The sequence below is a fragment of the Rhizomucor pusillus genome, assembly GCF_041956525.1.
Source record: "Rhizomucor pusillus strain CBS 183.67 unplaced genomic scaffold VTP01scaffold_3, whole genome shotgun sequence".
In the NCBI taxonomy this organism is placed as follows: Eukaryota; Fungi; Mucoromycota; class Mucoromycetes; order Mucorales; family Lichtheimiaceae; genus Rhizomucor; species Rhizomucor pusillus.
In genome coordinates, this window is record NW_027192145.1 from 336285 (window position 1) to 353813 (window position 17529).

Sequence of the window (17529 nt, forward strand, 5' to 3'; positions counted from 1 at the left end):
GGAAAGTAGACAAAAATTAATTATGAAGGAGGATATTTGCACATCTAGGAATGTATGACACGACGAATGACATTCAGCATCCAGATCCACTTCGGGAAAAATGCACTGAAATAACCAGACGTTGATGAAACGTTACCAAATGATAACCAGTGCCGTCCCAAATGGCACGCTCCTTAAGAGCTGGGGTCCGTCTATATCTTTCATGGATGATTGACAACATTTCCAAACACGACTCAAACACGAAGAATGACCAGCCCAATACAGGTAATTGATCAGAACTAAGAGCCCCTAGTCTGTGGGTGATAAACTGGAGATGCTCACTATAAATAAACAATGAAAACATCGTAAGCATGACCACGCTCGTGGGTTAGAAACGAGGTGATCATAGCGTGGTTCTTGAACCTTTTCAACTATACATCGATTTTCCTATTGAATAATATCTTGAATTCCAGACCCATTCTTTCATTTCATAATACAATGCTAGAGACAATTGCGAACTTGCCTCTGCCTCTGTCGTCTGCAAACAAGGTCTCTATCCATTCATACATTTTCATACAAAACGACCGGCCCGTCTTGATCTAGTATTGCAAGTGCAAGTTCTCCTTACAGAATGTCATGATCTTTGCAGCCACTCGGATCGGTCTTATCTATGATGCATGGAGCTTCTTTACCCATTCAGGACTTTGCCTGGGCGTTTTGACATATCGTGTGCTATGTACAGAATATACGAAACAAGCTGTTGCTTCCAGATGATGATGCTCTGTCTGTTGTCCTTCTCCGGTTTTTCCTCGCCAGCTCTGCGCTTCGAAATTGTCTGCTCAACTCATTTTCACTCTCTATGGCGTTTGGGCTTGTATGTGACATAATTCTGCTTGCAAGTGCATATCGGTTTACCTAAAGAGCTCTCTGTATATAGAAGCACCCTCCGTCCGGGGCATGACGTTAAACTGCCTACGGTGCCTAGCTGGAGCACCTCCCTATGTACTTTTGTACACTTTGCAAAAACCTGCTGTGCCTGCGTCTGCCCATACCCCGACAGGATGCGCGGCTCCCGCCTTGAGCGGGACAATAAACTTGTGAAAAGAGAATCAGCTGAATTAAGAGTCTGTCAGGCTGTCCTGTCTCTTCCTTACAAGCAGCAGCGCAGATGAGCCAAAATTACCACTATCCTAATGTCGTGCATCCGGCTGCCAATGGTTTGAGTGGACCTCCTCCAGCGCGTGGGAGATCGCCTTTGCCTCCACAGGTGCCTACGCCACCCAACGCAAACGCCTTGTCGTCACCGTCCACACCACATATGCAGCCTGGCGTTCCAGGACCGAACAGCAGATCCGCGTCGCCTGCCATGGACAATCCGGCACGACGTACCAAACGACATTATCCTGCATATGCCGTAGCAGATCAGTCTGCTGTGCAACAACCAACGTTTTCACCTGCACCGGCTGCGGTACCATCTCCTAAGCAGCAGTATTACAACAATGCATATGCTGGACTTGTGAATGGTGTGGCTGACATGAACATATACAACAAGCCTTTACCGGCGACGAGGGAAGATATATCACTTATCGGCCAGCCTCCACTAATTGCTGATATGGATAACGCTCCACCTGCTCCGCAAACCACGCAAAATGTAAATGTTGTCCAAAGAAGCAATGGCAATTACATGCATGATCTTCGAAGTAACTGAACTCGTTTCTACCTGGATTATAGATCACTGCCACTTCATCTCCTTTTGCGCAAACTAGACCTTCCATGAAACGCTGTACTCTTAACGCTATCCCAGCATCTAATTCTTTGCTAAAAAAATCCAAGCTGCCGCTTTCACTGGTGATCGAGCCTTATCCTTGGCCTGACGTAGGTGCATCATAGATACATATGTGGCAAGCAAGACTTTAATACCCAATTGATAACGTAGGAGGATGTTCCTGTCGTGACGGACACCATTGTCGCTCGGTGCACTCGTTGCAAAACCTACATTAACCCATTCGTTCAGTTTACACAGGGAGCACTCAAATGGACGTGTAATATGTGCGGTTTGGGAAATGATGGTAGGAACTAATTATGATGATTGCTGGCTGGGATATATACGCTTGCTGACCCTCGAAATTCTGCAAGTTCCCACCGGATTCGACTATGATCCTACGAGCCAACAGCCTGTAGATCGATGGACTCGAGCCGAATTGAACTATGGTTGCGTCGATTTCATTGCATCTGCAGAATACATGGTGCGACCACCGCAACCACCAGCGTTTGTTTTTGTCATCGATACATCGTTCCGAGCAATCGAAAGCGGTGTAATACCAATCGTCATTACTTCAATATTGGAATCTTTGGATAATATACCCAACGAAGATGGTCGCACCAAAGTAGCTATAATCACTGTGGACAATGCTGTTGGATTTTACAAGCTAGTTGGAGACGAGCCAGAGATGTTGGTGGTCGGCGATCTCAGCGATGTCTACTTGCCGCGTGCCGCAGGGGACTTGCTTGTCGATCTTACGGAAGCGAAGACTTTACTGCGAGATCTTTTGGAAAGGATGAAAACCATGTACAATGAAACTCGCGTGGCAAACAATTGCCTAGGAGTCGCACTACAAGCTGCAAAGAAGCTTTTGGTAAGATAGAGCACTAAGTTATCATTTTGTCTAGAGATGCTGATATGGAGTGGGCTAGTCGTCCACGGGAGGTAAAATCATGTGTTTCCAAGCAAGCCTACCCAATATCGGTGAAGGAGCTGTCAAGCCTGTTGATGAAAACAAAAAACCTATCCTTGACTGTGCAATCATGACACCCACAAGCTCATTTTATCGAAATTTTGCAAATGAATGCGCCAAAGCTCAAGTTTGCGCTGATATGTTTATATTGGGTGGTCAACACGCTGATGTATCGACATTGAGCAAGTGGATAAAACAAGGGAATACGTACTTGACGGATGCTAATGCTAGAAGTTAGATGTCATTCCACGGTTCACGGGTGGCCAAACCCATTTTTATCCCCGATTTAGTGCTAACAATATGGGAGATACGCAGCGGTTGAAGGAGGAGATCAAGTCTTTGCTGCGTGAGCCGATCGGGTTAGAAGCTGTCATGCGCACCCGCTGCTCTCCCGGTCTTGTTTGCCAGGCATTCCACGGCAATTGTACCACGCGAGTGCCAGATATCATGGCATTGCCAAACGTTCCTCGAAACCACTCTTACTGTGTAGATCTCGGCATTGAAGAAGATATTCAAGCATCACATGTCTATTTCCAAACCGCATTGCTGTATACGACAAGCTTTGGCGAGCGTCGCATCCGTGTTATGAATCTTTGTCTGCCGGTCGCAAAGACCGTCGCTGATCTGTTTTCTTCGGCGGATCAGTTGGCCATTGCAAGAGCGTTGTGCCATCAAGGTATTTCGAATATGATAATGATGCAATGATTTTGCGATATCCGAGCTCAATGGGGAAATTTATTCATTAGCGATTGACAAGGCCGTGACAAACAAACTCAAAGATGCACGTGAATTTTTGGCTAAGCGGATGGTGGAAATCAGCGCCGCCTATGGTCGCGAAGTGATGGGATCAGTTGCTTCAGGAGCAGCTAGGCTTAGTCTATGCCGGAATCTTGCTCTGCTGCCGTTCGTCATTCTTGGTGTCCTAAAGACCGTAAGTTGTTAGCAGGCTCCAGATGGACCGGATACACATATCAAACGACTGAGTCTATTCTAGGAGGCTTTCAATGAAGCACCCGTCATTCCTATGGATATTCGTGCCTCGAGTACTATTTTGCTGAGAACACTGCGCATGGATGATTGGAAAAATTTGGTAGTGCCGCGCTTCTTTTCATTACACAATATGTCGCATACTGTAAGTCTACTGATGCGCATTAGAAAAATGAGAGCATGGCTAATATTCTGCATAGGTTGGCGCAGTGGATCCAAGTACCGGAAAAATGGTTCTGCCACCGAGATTACACTTATCAAGTGAAAAGTTAGAACGTCATGGTTGCTTCTTGCTGGAGGACGGCGAGCGGATCTATTTGTGGATCGGCAAGGATGCAGTTCCTCAGCTGTGCATGGATTTGCTTGGTGTGCCAAACATCGGGCAGGTACAATCCGGCCAGATCCCTGGGTTGCCGACGCTTAAGAATACGTTTTCACAACGAGTATCTGCCATTATTCACCACTTGCGTACCAGCCGCTCAAGCAGCTATTATCCGACTCTATTTGTAGTCAAGGAGGATGGTGATCCTGTACTGCGAAGCATGTTTCTGAGTCGCTTGTTGGAGGACAGATTAGCACATGGGCCTGCGACAGCTGGTGCCAATCAAGACCAGGTCAGCTCTGGCATGAGCTACTTTCAATGGCTCGGTTTTCTGCGTGCAAAGTGTCAATAAATAGCATGCGGTCCAAGGACTGCTGAGTTGAGCACTCATTCACGTTCCTTTTTTTCTACTCCTTATACCCTACTCGATGTGCAAACACATTTTGAACGCTCAGGTAGCCTTGCAGTCTAGCGTGACATCCATAACACGGCCTTCAGATTAAGCCATTGTCCCAGGTAGCCATTCGTGCCCAGTGCTGCCGACGCTGGTTCGACTGTGCCGAATGCCACGCCGAGGTGTCTGATCATCCTCTACGCAAGACCAACGAGATGGTGTTTGCTTGCAAAAAGTGCAAAAAATGTTTTAGAAAGGACATGACGTAGGCACCGAACTACTTCGAAATTTGATATCTCGACTCATATAAAATATGCCTATAGAGACTATGAGGATGAGGATGAGTACTGTCCGCATTGTGACAATCACTATGTGATTGAAGCCGTAACACCAGAACCCAAATTGGAAATAGAAACGGAAGATATCCGTGTGGATAATAGGTAAGTTTTGCATGTGGGAGGTGAGCAAGAGCAACTACTAAGCGAGCTGTAGAGTTATCAAGGACACTCGGACAAAGTTGGGCAAGGATCCCAAGAGTATCTTCGATTTGGATGTCACAGAGATGCTCGGATAAGAAAAAAAGAGAGGAGCAAGCGATCCGATCCAAGATTGCAGTATGATCCGCTATGAAAATCAAAACCAATAACCAACAGAACAAAAGGGACTAATACTTTAACTGATTCTTAATATACAAAAGACGGTGATGGGATTACCGTTATTGCCAGTTCATCGTGCACCATACAATAAAACAGGACGCTGCTATGTCATAAATGGCCATCATCCTCATCAAGAAATAGTCTTGAGTTATTTTTATAGTTGTTTAATTACACTGGAACCAGAAAATGACGAGTTAGCAGACCAAAAAATTGAGATTCAAGACAACTGCGTACCAACTTGCAATGCGCGTGTGGCAAAGAACCTGACGTCTCCATCCTCGTCTGTGCAAAGTTTTTCAAGTGTTGGTTTTGCCATGCTAGGCACCAGTTCCTGCATAGCCTGGTTCTGTTTGAGCATTGGTATCATTGTCTCTAGGGATTTTGCAACGTTGAACCGGATATTGGGAATAGGATCATTAGAAAGTTCAATGACGGTAGGTAGCACCAAATCCTTGATTGTGCTTGATGGCAACGAGTTGGCCATTGTCTAGATAGTTAGAAAAAGATTAGAAGCGCTCAAGACCAATGTGGATTCCAGCTTACAGTCAATGCAAAAATCGTTGTCATTCTATGCAGATAATTATCATCTGTGGCCATAGACTGCACTCGCGGAATGATTGCTTCTTCAGCCCAATCAGCGCCAAAGACCTCTGTCAATTTTTGAAGATTGGCCGTTGCAGCTTCCCGGATAGAGAATACCTTGTCCCGCAACCATTTCATGCAGAGGTCCATGAGCTTTTCTTCGAAAAACTGAGGGCCGAACTGCTTGGCCAGGAGAGGGATATACTCAATGATTGCAAGACGGATACGCCATTGCTTATCTTCGGACAATTCAACAATGGCAGGCAAGAGTGCTTGCGATAAACGCTCGACACCAATAGCTAGATGGTGGCAAACATCAGATATCGGTGCATTAAGCTGCCAGTATATTCACGTTACCTTTGTTGATTTCATCTAGGCTAGAGATAACGTTCAGCCGCACATCTGGGAACTCGTCTGTCAGTTGCTGTAAAAATGTAGGTAGCAAGTACTCCATTGTACTATGTGGTCAACGATCAATCAATATATTAATGTAAAGAGATGATATGATCAATGGACTTACGGCATTTGACCTACGATGACAGCCAAACCACTAACTTCCTTTGCAAGCGCTGCACGGGCATGCTGATTCTCATCCTCTACAAGATCTCTCACGCGAGGCAGCAGTTTCTCGATAACGACCTTCTTGTCCACAAGCTTGGCAAAGCCTGTCAAGGGACTGAGTCGGTCGTTCTGTATTTGCCTAGATACATCAATTTACATACCGGTGATACGCCCAGCTGCAGCAGTTCGGACTTCCCCTTCGGCATCGTCGAGGAATCCAAGAAACGGTGCTGTAAAATGCTCTTGCACAATAGCATCACCGAACGCTTGAGCAATCTTGCCAAATTAAAGCATAAGTCTGCTGAATAGGATTTGAAGAAACTACGCTTTACCTCGACGTATTCAGAAGCAACCATATACCGCACTCGCCAAGATTTATCTTGTGCTAGAGCTTGAAATATAGGGAGCAGATACTCTTGATTTTGCTCTCGAGTGAACAAGTTGCCGAATGCAATAAGATCTTCTACGGCCAACAGGCGTACAGAGTCCTGTGCATCTTGAGCTAATTTCTGTAGTAAGCCGAGTCCCTCCTTTAATACATTTTCGGTTCCCATTGGGGCTGCAAATTTCTGTTTTGACAAGGTAAATAAAGCGATGCTTTACACAGTTGTGAAAATGTTGAATAATAATACTTACAGCTAGCGCTTTTGCAGCAGCACGTCGGACCATGGGACTCTCATCTGTTACTAGCTGGGCAAACATGCTGCAAGCGTACTGATATATTAGCACGAGAAAGAAAGAGAAAAAAGAAACAACAAATCGCGAAATTGCGCGTTGTTTTTACCTTCGAAGCTCGTTTTGCGTGTTGGCGGGGACCTTGGAATATGCATCGGCATAGAGACCGGTGGCAGACGTCCGACTCGTGAACCATTCGCCCAAGCTCAGTCTCTTGAGCAATGGTAGATAATATTGTTCCACATGATTTGGCGGCAATGTAACAACGAGCTGGCATAGCGATGCGACGGCCTGATAATCGACCAGTGTCAGCATATATGCGTATTGTGTCCAGATGAATGCCCTATTTGTTCATGCTCTTTTCTTTTTCCCTCTCTCGAGCGTACGCGTACCTGTTCTCGCACAGATGTCTCTTCTACAGCTGCAATGTTTTCGAGGGGGGTAAGGAGAAAGTAGCTGTATTCAGGACCACCGACCGCTTCTGTCAGCTTTGATAACTCGTCAGCCAAGACCGACAATACTTCGTCTTCATCGTCAATGCATTCTATACAATCCTGTCAGCAAGATTTCAAGACAGAGTTGGGGAATTGACGACAGCAAGAGAGATTTTGCTGATTCTTTCGGTCGAAATGTAAGGAACGAAACGCACCTTGCAAGAACGGCAAAAGCTCATTTCGTGTCCGTTCCGGACCAAGAGCCTTGGCGATAACGACAAGGTTTTTCATTGCATTGAGTCTATACTGGACATCTTCGTGCTTCAATTCATCAATAAGCAGAGCTACAGTGTACAGTTCATCTTGGTCTCCTTGAGCCTCGGTAGACGTCTCAGAGGATGGTTTGATCGGGTCTTCGTCCATGTATTCTGTTGCGTTGGCATCAGTGGGAGGGGGAGATGGAGCGGGCGTCGTGGCGTCGATTTCCATGTCGTAAAAACGGAGGCAAAAACGAGCAATGGTATGCAAAAAAGAGGAAACTGGTCGGTCTCGAAATTGAGATTGTCTGTCACAGCGTAACTTCCACTTTGCGTGAATTTTGGTCCCGTATCTGCACAACTCTCTCACACCAACTAGTCACTCCAAGCGCAAATATGAAAGAATGTGCTGTCAATTGTAGGTACTAGGTGATCTGGAGCCCATAGGAAAGGAAGCGATGCAAGATCGAGATTAAGCAATCTTTTCTATTTGGTTTCTATGAGTAGACGGGCACAACGCACTACAGAGATTCTGGTTTCTGTCGTCGCATTTGTTCACAAAACTGCAAATGTTTGAAAATATTTTGCATATACACACGGAGATGCTGCTAGACGGCGAATGATTACAAGATATGAGAACCAAGTTCTTTAGTGTCCCACGTACAAATAATGGACACTGTCAAACTTCCTGGACGATGTGAGAATTCCACTGATCACGGTCAGCAACGGCAAGCGAGGAAATGTTAGAGGGACATTGCCAGATATGCCAATACTGTGTGGATAGGGTCTTGAAATGGCAGAGGTAGATCGCAGAGCCGTCGTTGTTGACACGGATGAAAGGTGTACATCTCAGGTACCCAATATATTTGATCTTGTTCGAAACTTGAACTTTATAATCGCTAGGACTGTAAATGCGATAGAAACGTCGAAAAGCAGCTTGTCAGTGTATTAAAGCCCGTCAAGAGAAATCAGATAGCGAGAATCTGTTTCAAGGTATCGCGTCATGAATGGTTTGTGGTAGCATAATGCTCTCGATCTTATTGTACTTAGATCTCTTTCGATTCCGTTTCGAAGATGCAAACCTGCATGGTGCGAATCTAAGGATGCTGTTTTGGTTTCACGCATTTTGTTGCTTTACATTGCATTGAAAATGATTAGTGATTGTTGCAATATAATCCCTTTGAAATTTATTCTACCTTTCTTTTTCGGTCTAGCACGTCACATTCATGAGATGAAGGCAAGATTGCTCAACTGCTGCAACGCTGCGCGCCTTTTCCTGCAAGGAACGGCCATCCAGGGTCATAGACCAAACAAGATCTTGCAACGAATAAAAAAAAGACTGTAATCAAGGATATGTACAGTGTCGACCTAATTTGTCCATCTTGCTGTGCGCCAATTACTCCAGAAATGCGAGGGACTTTGGCAACAAATACAAACAGTACGTCATTACGGATTTTAATGCAAACAATAAACAAACGACGATTAAGAGGGGATAGAAAGTAAACTCGCGAAATCGGCTAGACGATAGCAATGGGTTGGTGACTTGTCTGTATAATCAGATCCTTGCTGCCTGCTTGATTCCCGATTTGTACAGGAATATAGGTGAAACCCCGACATATCCACGCTGTAGAACTTGGTCTGCCAAAATATCGTTCAAACCGGCGAGGAAAGATGCGCGACCTGCGTTGGATCGGTAAAATCATTGAATGATCTTTGCGGCATCTGTCTTAAATGTCGATCACTTTTTTGATGCGTTGCCTATGCAAGGTCCATTTTGGGATCAGTCGGTGACGCGGGACGTTGCTGCCGTGATAATGCGCTAGCAAACAAGCGACTTCTTTACAGTCGAATATCTAGTGGCTGGGGAACGACGAGCAGTATAGATAGAAGTAAGAGAAAAACAAGCGACAATCCAAGAGTTCGAGTCGTCTAATACTTATAGTTCCCTTGCTTTCATTAAAGCTTGTGCAACGTGAACGAAAAAAGGATTTTCGACTCCTTCCTCTCTTTTTAGCTCGAAAAAGGCTTCGTTCCTTTATCACACTATTACTCTCCTGGTCTTTCTCGTATAAGGCAGACCCTTTTACAGCCTTACTTTCCGCCGTCAAATTGTCATTCATTCTTTATTCCTGCCTGCTGAGCAGTCCCCTCACAATTCCTTTCCCTTGCTCTGCGCACCATGAACCGAAACCTTACACCATCGGCAGCCGCCATCTTGGTTTCCATAGCTACTGTGCTCGAGAATGCATATGCTAAGCCTGTTTGGGTGCCTGACGAACACTTAGCTAAACGCGCTGAAAGTAGCTCGGATGCTAACGCTCAACACACCAGCAATGCTGAAAAAGCAACAGGTAAAGAAAGAATATGGATATTTTTGGATGAAGTTTTGAAATTTATCCTTTAATTAAATGCATGTTGCAGAAACGAAAAATGCAGCTGGTGCGAAGGCCACGGAAACCAACAAAAAGGAACAAGCTACGACAAAGGCTAACACAGCGACCACTACAGAAAAGCAAGACGCAAAACCTTCAACGACGCAGGCTGCATCGCACAAGACTAGCGAGAAGGCATCTTCTTCGCACACGAAGCAAGCCAATAACAATAACGAGTCTGCAACACCGCAGGCTTCTTCGACAGCATCAAACATAGCGTCATCTAAAGCAGGCATGAGTTTCAACGGTTTTAGCCCATCGAGCACTCACGTTGCATCTGCTACAGTCTCGTCTTCAACCCCGTCTTCGAGCTTTTCGAGCGCTTCTAATGCATCCTCTTCTGACTCGTCAGGTATCTCTGGTGGTGCCGTTGCTGGGATCGTGATTGCTGTGCTTGCGTGCGTTGCCGGTATCGGCGCTTTTTTGATTGTACGCAAAAGACGGGCAGCTGCTCGTCAACGCGAACAGCTGTACAAGAAACCTGATCCGTTCACTATGGGCTTTGGCAGCCACGACCCTCCTCCTCCGCACGCCGCATACATGACCAATACGCAGCCCATGATTCAGATGCCTCCTATTGCTGCCTCGACTCCAGCTACAAATACATACCAGAACAATGCACAGTACCAGGATCAAAACGCATATGGATCCTCTGGGCAATATACACAAAATGTTTACCCCTCGCAACCACACCAGAGCTACACTCCGGCCCTGGCTGGCGTCGCCGCCGCAGGCACGGCAGTGACTACACCTGCTGCTGTTACTCCGGAACCTGCTAGTCCACCACAGCCTCCTCAGACTCCACCTATGCAGTCGCTCGGCGTCTACACTGTCGTCTCAACCTATACTCCTACTCTGAGCGATGAGATTGATATCCAACCTGGTGACAAGGTTGAAATTTTGATTGAATACGATGACGGTTGGTGCCAAGGTATCAACCTATCGCGTGGCAATATTAAGGGTGTCTTCCCGCGTCACTGCGTTGCCCAGACAGATGACAATGACAGCAACGCAGCAGCTGTGCGACCAAGCTTGCAACTGAACGGCAACGAAATTGAGAAGCTCAAGCGTGTCAGCTCCATGCTTGGTGCTCCCCACCAGTAGTAAAATACTAGCGATTTTGCTTAGACAGTATCCTTTACAGGAATCTACGTAGCTGCCTTGAGACATTTTGTTTATTTAAACTAGCGTACATTGTCTTCCTCTTTTATCATTAAAATATAATATCTAGTAACAGTGAACAGGCTGTCTTTATGCGTACTCTCCGAAATAAAGCAGTTTCCATGAAAGTGAAATGATCCTAAAAGGATGTCAATGGCCTAGATTAGCTAAGTATCTGGCGGGATGCAATCGCCTCAGGAAGTTTAGGTTTGCCACATGTACAGCAGAGATATGGACTAGATGATAGCATTTATCCTTTCTCCTCAGTATATCACTTGTGCATAAAAAGACAGGGCAAACATTTGATGCCATCAAGCACATGAACCCTTGAGTTCTCCAACCTCCCTTCTATGCTTGCCTCGCATTTTATATTGCCTTGTAGCTTTTTATGTATACTTTAACCTCGACACCACTGCTATTTTATACTTTTCAGTCGATAGTTTATTGCGAGTCTCTGGCGCCGACTTTGAGGATACGCGACTTGAGACTTACTATTTTATTAGGGTACATCCAGTTTGCAAGATATCCGAGAAAAAATATTACATTTTGCAGATTGGTACTGGCGAGCATATATAGTATTCGTTGAAATGTCTAAAACGATTGATTTGAAGGCTTTTATATCGTGAAGCTATTTATCTTGAATGGTATGTTTGTATGACAGTGTCTACGAAAATCTCTCTCCTTATCACTAAACATAGTCTCTATTAAAAAAATCATCCAGTTTTCCATCTCACGAGCTTGCTTTGAAACCGAATCAGCCTGTGCTGCTCATGCGGGATATTGATGTCTCTTCCGGTCTATGTAACGGCACAAGGCTGATCAGCCGCTCGCTCCACACGTGCTTCGTCCAAGCCGAAATTGTCTCCGGTAGACATGCTGGAAATATGGTCGACATACCTCGAATCCGGATGATCGCTGAAAACACTGGCTTACCTTTCAACCTCACTCACATGCAATTCCGGATCCAACCAGCTTTCTATCTGTCCATCCATCGAGCTCAGGTCAAACCCTTCATTCAATCGGCCTGTATCTTCCAAGTCCTGTATTCTCAAATGGACAACTTTATGTTGCTATATCGCGTGTGACAGATGTTCGAAATTTACGAATGCCTGAATGGAATATTGATGGCACACCTGTACAAAAAAATTGTATAAACGGAGGCCTTTCCTTCCCGGCAAAGTTCGCAGTGGAGCCACCTTTTTCCTGGAGGGGCTGTAGCGGTTTGAGGAGTGGGTCAAGGGCCGGCTTTTTGATGGAAACCTATAGTTAGCTAATTTATATAATTTCCACACGCGTTGGATGGAAGAGTGTATAACACGAAATGAGCTACAAAATTCATGTTCACTTTTGGAGTTTGGTAGATAGAACAGACACCAATCTGAGGATTGGGACTTGAAAGATTTTGGATATTCAGCAACTAACGCAAGGAGGGTTACACCACGTCTACTGATAAAAATCCATGATCATTGGTGTCTTTGCATGACGTAAGGAGCGTTCAACAGCTGTTTTAGATACTACATCGATTCTACGATATGGATTGACAGATCAATACTGTACTCCACAGTCGCTCCTTTTATTGCACCAAGACGCGGTTCCGGATACTGAAATGAATTTAGGGCAATGAATTGAGCCTGTATATTACAGGCATCCCTTATCTTGTGGTGTGAAGCCCAACCCCATATTTGATTTCGCTTCCACATTTTTGGTATTCCATCTGAATTCGGTTTCCATTGATCTCGAAGATATACCTTTGTGTACCTGATAAAACGGTCGATTCGTGGGTCTCATGTCGATCAAATGCAGATTCTAAACCATTGAAATTGTTTGTCAACAGATTCCATACCGTGAAACAGTTTTACATCTATTCAAAGAGTGTAATTGATGGCCATGTGCATACATGGATAGTCTGACCGGTACCCATTGATCATGACAAACAACTAGTACTGCTTACCAATGTTTACAAATTCCCCTGCTGCTAAGATAGATTGATATGGCGCTTGTCTTGATTGGTTTTCGCGTCCTCAGTTATACCTTTGATACTCTATTGCTGTTATGATCACAAATCGATCTCTGTAAACAGGAAAGAAACAGCTTCCCATACCGATGTATACCACGCATATAGACACTGATATATCATTACATATTACACTGTTTTCTGTTATGTAATCAATGTTTGAATTAGAAAGAGCTCCATTCACGACAATGAGTCGTAGACGTTGCGTTGTATTCACAAGGTTTGTCTATCTGTTTATAATCTTCTTCTACACTGTCCTGTCTTCTTTCCATCTCTATGTCCTTGTTCTCTACATCTTCAACCTCTTTAGCGTATTCCAAGGTAATGAATTTGCAACCAAGAAGACTTATCAAGCCCTTGCATCTTGAACTGTTTGCGATTGTCACTTCGTATGTATATGATTGCAAGTACTACTTTTCAAAAGTCTTCTTTTGCGGACTGTTGATCTTTTCAGCACGTCACGCCGGGGTTTTTAGCGTTCCTTTGTCTTTTTTCGGCTTTTTTATTCACGTCGGCGAGTAAGTAATTATTGAAAATGAATCCTGAATGACCCAAGATAATAATTGACATCTCTAGAATCGCTCGGCCAATTTTCTCAGCTTTGCCCTGGGGCCTGCACATTTCGTCCGACTTTTTCTTGTATTTTGTATTCGACTCACTTAGACACGTGAGCGGGATCCTAGTGGACAGGTATTTGAGCCCTTCAGGGCAATAAAATACATCGAAATATTCACCATATAAATGGTAATCGATATCAGTTTTGTGCAATTGTCGTCTAATGCCCTTAACTATCCTACTCTTCCGACAACAATAACTCAACGCATTGTAGTTTAGTTGTCAGGATATTTTCATAGAGAGTTTTACAATAATTGCAGCTAACAATGGTCGCTCTCAGCGACTGACCACCGCTAGGGTGGAGTATGAAAAGGTGTCTGACGAGATTATGCCGCTTTTGCTACGGCAAATTTGGCCGAATACCTAGGAGATATCTCCTCTCCAGTCTCAGTCGTCTCAACGACTGTCATCGGAATACCACCAATAAACCTCGATGTAAGCTTGCCAATGCTCTGTACGAAAAGAACAAGCTACGTAGCCGTGGCCTCGATAGCATGCAAGCAAATAACCTACAAGAGTCGATGAGTATTTCTCCCCAAGAATGTGCTGTCATTGCGTCAAGCAAGGCCGGGACCAACTAGTCGGTTTTCTGCAGCGACCCCCTGTGGTGCCAGTACAAGATACGACTGGACTGGATAACAGGCTTGAAAAGGTGCTCCGCGTAGTTGGTTGTCCGTTTTATAATCATGTGTTCCGTCGCGCTGGAACGCTGCAGACAATCTGGTGTCTATTACGCTATATGTGCTACAACTCCAGCAACGCCCACGCTGCTTTATCCAGCCATCGAGACGTTAAAAACCATCCTGGGAAAGCGAGATTACGGTTCAACCATCCCTGCCTTCGCGACATCAGAGTGAAAGAGAGACTACGGTTAGCACGTCCCGGTCTCCTTAACGGACTTCTGCGGGACGTACTACAAGGGCACCAGAAAGACATGAATTCTCCACAACTCCTGCGTTAAGGTGATCCGAACGGCTATGCTCCAAAATGCAAAAGGGGATCCACGAATTAAGTGGATAGGGCCTTGCGCCGGGTATTTGTAAGTATTATTGCAGAGTGCATATTCCTTTATCTTGTTGCTAATTTCTTGCTTCCTTTCTATTATTCTTCGATGATTCTCTATGACCGGAATGTAAAGATTTTGACCGAGTTTACGTCTCATTGTCTAAACTGAGTCTCAAATAGATTACAGATACCTTGACATGTCAACAGAGTTCAACAGATTATGGTGGGGAAGACTTAGCAGAGTAAACATTTGCTGCAGAAATTGTAGATAATGCTATATGGCGAGAAGTCTGATTAAACGAATATTTTCTTGTCAAAAGATATACGATAAATACACTCCAACAATGCAGCATATTTTGCACTTCATCCTACACGCACCTTTGGATACACCACGCTTCCCTCAAATCATACACTGCATTGTCAAAAGTAGAAATGAAAGGGATGGGCATGCATGATCGTTCGACTTTGATTGACTGGCCCCTGCGCAGCAGCAGGAAGCTCACATGGTCCTTTTTTTTTTCAAAAACCGTTCTCATCCCTTTCTCCTCTATTCCTCTTTTTCTCTTTCGTTTTTCCTTCCCTTTGTTTCTTCAAAAGTAAACTTATCTATACCTGTACATAAGATGCTACATCCGGCCATTGCAGCTGCCATTCTGGTCGGTAGTGTGTTTATAGCCTGGGGCGGGTACGAGATTATCACCAGAATCCTTGAAGAAAGAGAGGAGAGTCGTCAATATGAAGAATACGTACGACAACATAATGAGAAGTGGCGCGGCGAGCATGACAGCGACGATGAATATGAAGCGCCTTCAGCATGGTATACAGGACGACGGCAAGACATGACGGAACTGAGGCACCGACGAGGAGCTGCTTCCCCACACAGCAGCCACAGCAGCACGACTGCAGCGGCAGTTCCCAACAGTCTCCGTGAAGTATGGATGTATACAATTTACCAGTCAGATGATAAAACGATTTAACACATTCTTTTCGCCCAGTCTTGGCAGCATGCCTCCGAATACGAACTGTCCGAAATGGAAAGAAGTATCTGGGAAAGGCGGCAACGTCTAGAAATGGAGCAGGCTCTTTTAGACCAGGCCGAGGAGGACCTTGAGCGCCGTCGCAGGAACCTCTCCATCCGAGGCAACAGCATCATCGGCGTAACACCCGACAACGAGCACGCTGACCACAACCCTGACAAAGAGCAGCAGCACTGGCAGATGCCGCTGTCGCCGCCACCGGCTGGTTCTCGGGTTGCACAGGATGTTGGTCCTCGGCTGGATGCCATCCAAGATCCATGGTCTCTGCGTGCAGACGATAGCAGTGATGAGGAAGACGATGGCCTTTCAGCAGCTTTCCAGAACTCGATGCAGTTTCCCAATATTGCCACGCACCCGCACATGTCTGATTCGGAGGAAAGCTGGGCTCATTTGACGACGTCACCCGAAACTCACCAAAGACATGAAAGCAGCGACGTTTCAGATTTGACCTTTGAGTCGTCACACTCAGTTTTACATGAGGATGACGCTCAATCTTACGATATGCTCAGTGCATCCTCAGATGGGGAAGGTTCCCGCCGTCCCGTGGCCCACTAAAAATAGCATGGATATCCATATTCCTTGTAGCAGCATACATGCTTTCACAGACTAGTCGCATCGCCTATTCCTCCTAGATAATCCCCTTTTTGTTGTCCAATTAAAACGATGCTCAAGACACTTCCTAGGTACTGGCGAGTATGTAGCATGCATACAGTAATTAAAGATTTTCAGGTTCATTGGAGGCATCTTGAATGCACAACCCAGATAAAAATCATAAACACGCAAATGAATATTTCATCGTCCGGTTTGCTTCCTGAATATCGAATGTTAGAAGCTCTCGGTAAGCTAATATATCGTAGCAGAATATGAATAGCATTAAATGAGCCATCGGTAACTTAATATGCATTCCGGAGAGATGTCGCCTATGCAAAGAAGGACCGCCTGCGTAAAATGGCCTCAACATAGTCTGGGATAACTTGCAGGCACTAGCAAGGTGATAGATTTCTTCCCCTTATCATGCAACGAGAGGCCTTTTTAGTTGATGTCACAGAGGACAATAGGTCCATCCGGTCATTCTTATAAGTATCTTAAGATATTTTTGGCGATATTATCGGTCTAAAAAAGCTTGATTTGTCCTTTCAACCACTGCATCGCCGAGCTTACTTTATAGCGCCTCATACATTTGTAAGGGAATTTCCCATGCGGAACGAAAAAAAAAAAAAAAAAAAACCAATCTCGCGCACTCAAAAACTTTCCAGGTATTTTAGTAACCGTGGTTGCGCACGAAAGTTCAAAAACACCTTTTATCCTGCATCATGTCAGCATTATATGCTTTGACTTCCAAGCTGTGAGTATGATGTGCACTGTAAAATTCATGAATACTGACCATCTTATTATAATAACTGCCCTTAACTGAAGTCCTTTGGATTTTACTTGTGCAACTATGGTTTCTAAAACGCCTGGTGCGCGAGATGATTTTTTCCATGTGCATGGTAAATCTCAATAATGATTAAGTCAAGCTGAGGCATTCACAACTTGAGTACCGTATGAGACCTTGAAGGATCTCTACTTTGATGATTTATGAAGTGTCTTCAAGTAGTCAAGCAACCGTGTTGGATTATGTGACCAATTTGGAATGAGGGCTGTGGTAGGCGTTTCTTATAGCCTGTAAGCCTCTGTCATATT

General features: G+C 44.9%; 5 protein-coding genes across 5 annotated transcripts; 4 read left to right on the plus strand and 1 right to left on the minus strand.

Annotated features, from left to right (window-relative positions):
* Positions 1 to 1147: 1147 nt before the first annotated feature.
* On the plus strand, positions 1148 to 4375 carry VTP01DRAFT_6313 (uncharacterized protein; the record flags this gene model as incomplete). The annotated part of the gene is made up of 9 exons (XM_069385201.1): positions 1148 to 1630; positions 1711 to 1854; positions 1916 to 2048; positions 2116 to 2615; positions 2674 to 2896; positions 2953 to 3390; positions 3461 to 3645; positions 3709 to 3846; positions 3902 to 4375. The coding sequence occupies 9 exons, from the start codon at positions 1148 to 1150 to the stop codon at positions 4373 to 4375; spliced, it is 2718 nt and encodes a 905-aa protein (XP_069242686.1).
* Positions 4376 to 4451: 76 nt separating this feature from the next.
* On the plus strand, positions 4452 to 4991 carry VTP01DRAFT_6314 (uncharacterized protein; the record flags this gene model as incomplete). Its single annotated transcript, XM_069385202.1, has 4 exons — positions 4452 to 4478; positions 4540 to 4682; positions 4741 to 4857; positions 4910 to 4991. The coding sequence occupies 4 exons, from the start codon at positions 4452 to 4454 to the stop codon at positions 4989 to 4991; spliced, it is 369 nt and encodes a 122-aa protein (XP_069242687.1).
* A 250-nt stretch (positions 4992 to 5241) lies between these two features.
* Positions 5242 to 7814, minus strand: VTP01DRAFT_6315 (uncharacterized protein; the record flags this gene model as incomplete). Its single annotated transcript, XM_069385203.1, has 11 exons — positions 5242 to 5246; positions 5308 to 5560; positions 5617 to 5954; positions 6013 to 6113; positions 6176 to 6320; positions 6378 to 6492; positions 6549 to 6785; positions 6853 to 6919; positions 7001 to 7182; positions 7284 to 7435; positions 7541 to 7814. The coding sequence occupies 11 exons, from the start codon at positions 7812 to 7814 to the stop codon at positions 5242 to 5244; spliced, it is 1869 nt and encodes a 622-aa protein (XP_069242688.1).
* A 1947-nt stretch (positions 7815 to 9761) lies between these two features.
* VTP01DRAFT_6316 (uncharacterized protein) lies at positions 9762 to 11118 on the plus strand (the record flags this gene model as incomplete). Its single annotated transcript, XM_069385204.1, has 2 exons — positions 9762 to 9933; positions 10004 to 11118. The coding sequence occupies 2 exons, from the start codon at positions 9762 to 9764 to the stop codon at positions 11116 to 11118; spliced, it is 1287 nt and encodes a 428-aa protein (XP_069242689.1).
* A 4314-nt stretch (positions 11119 to 15432) lies between these two features.
* Positions 15433 to 16401, plus strand: VTP01DRAFT_6317 (uncharacterized protein; the record flags this gene model as incomplete). Its single annotated transcript, XM_069385205.1, has 2 exons — positions 15433 to 15741; positions 15805 to 16401. The coding sequence occupies 2 exons, from the start codon at positions 15433 to 15435 to the stop codon at positions 16399 to 16401; spliced, it is 906 nt and encodes a 301-aa protein (XP_069242690.1).
* Positions 16402 to 17529: the final 1128 nt, after the last annotated feature.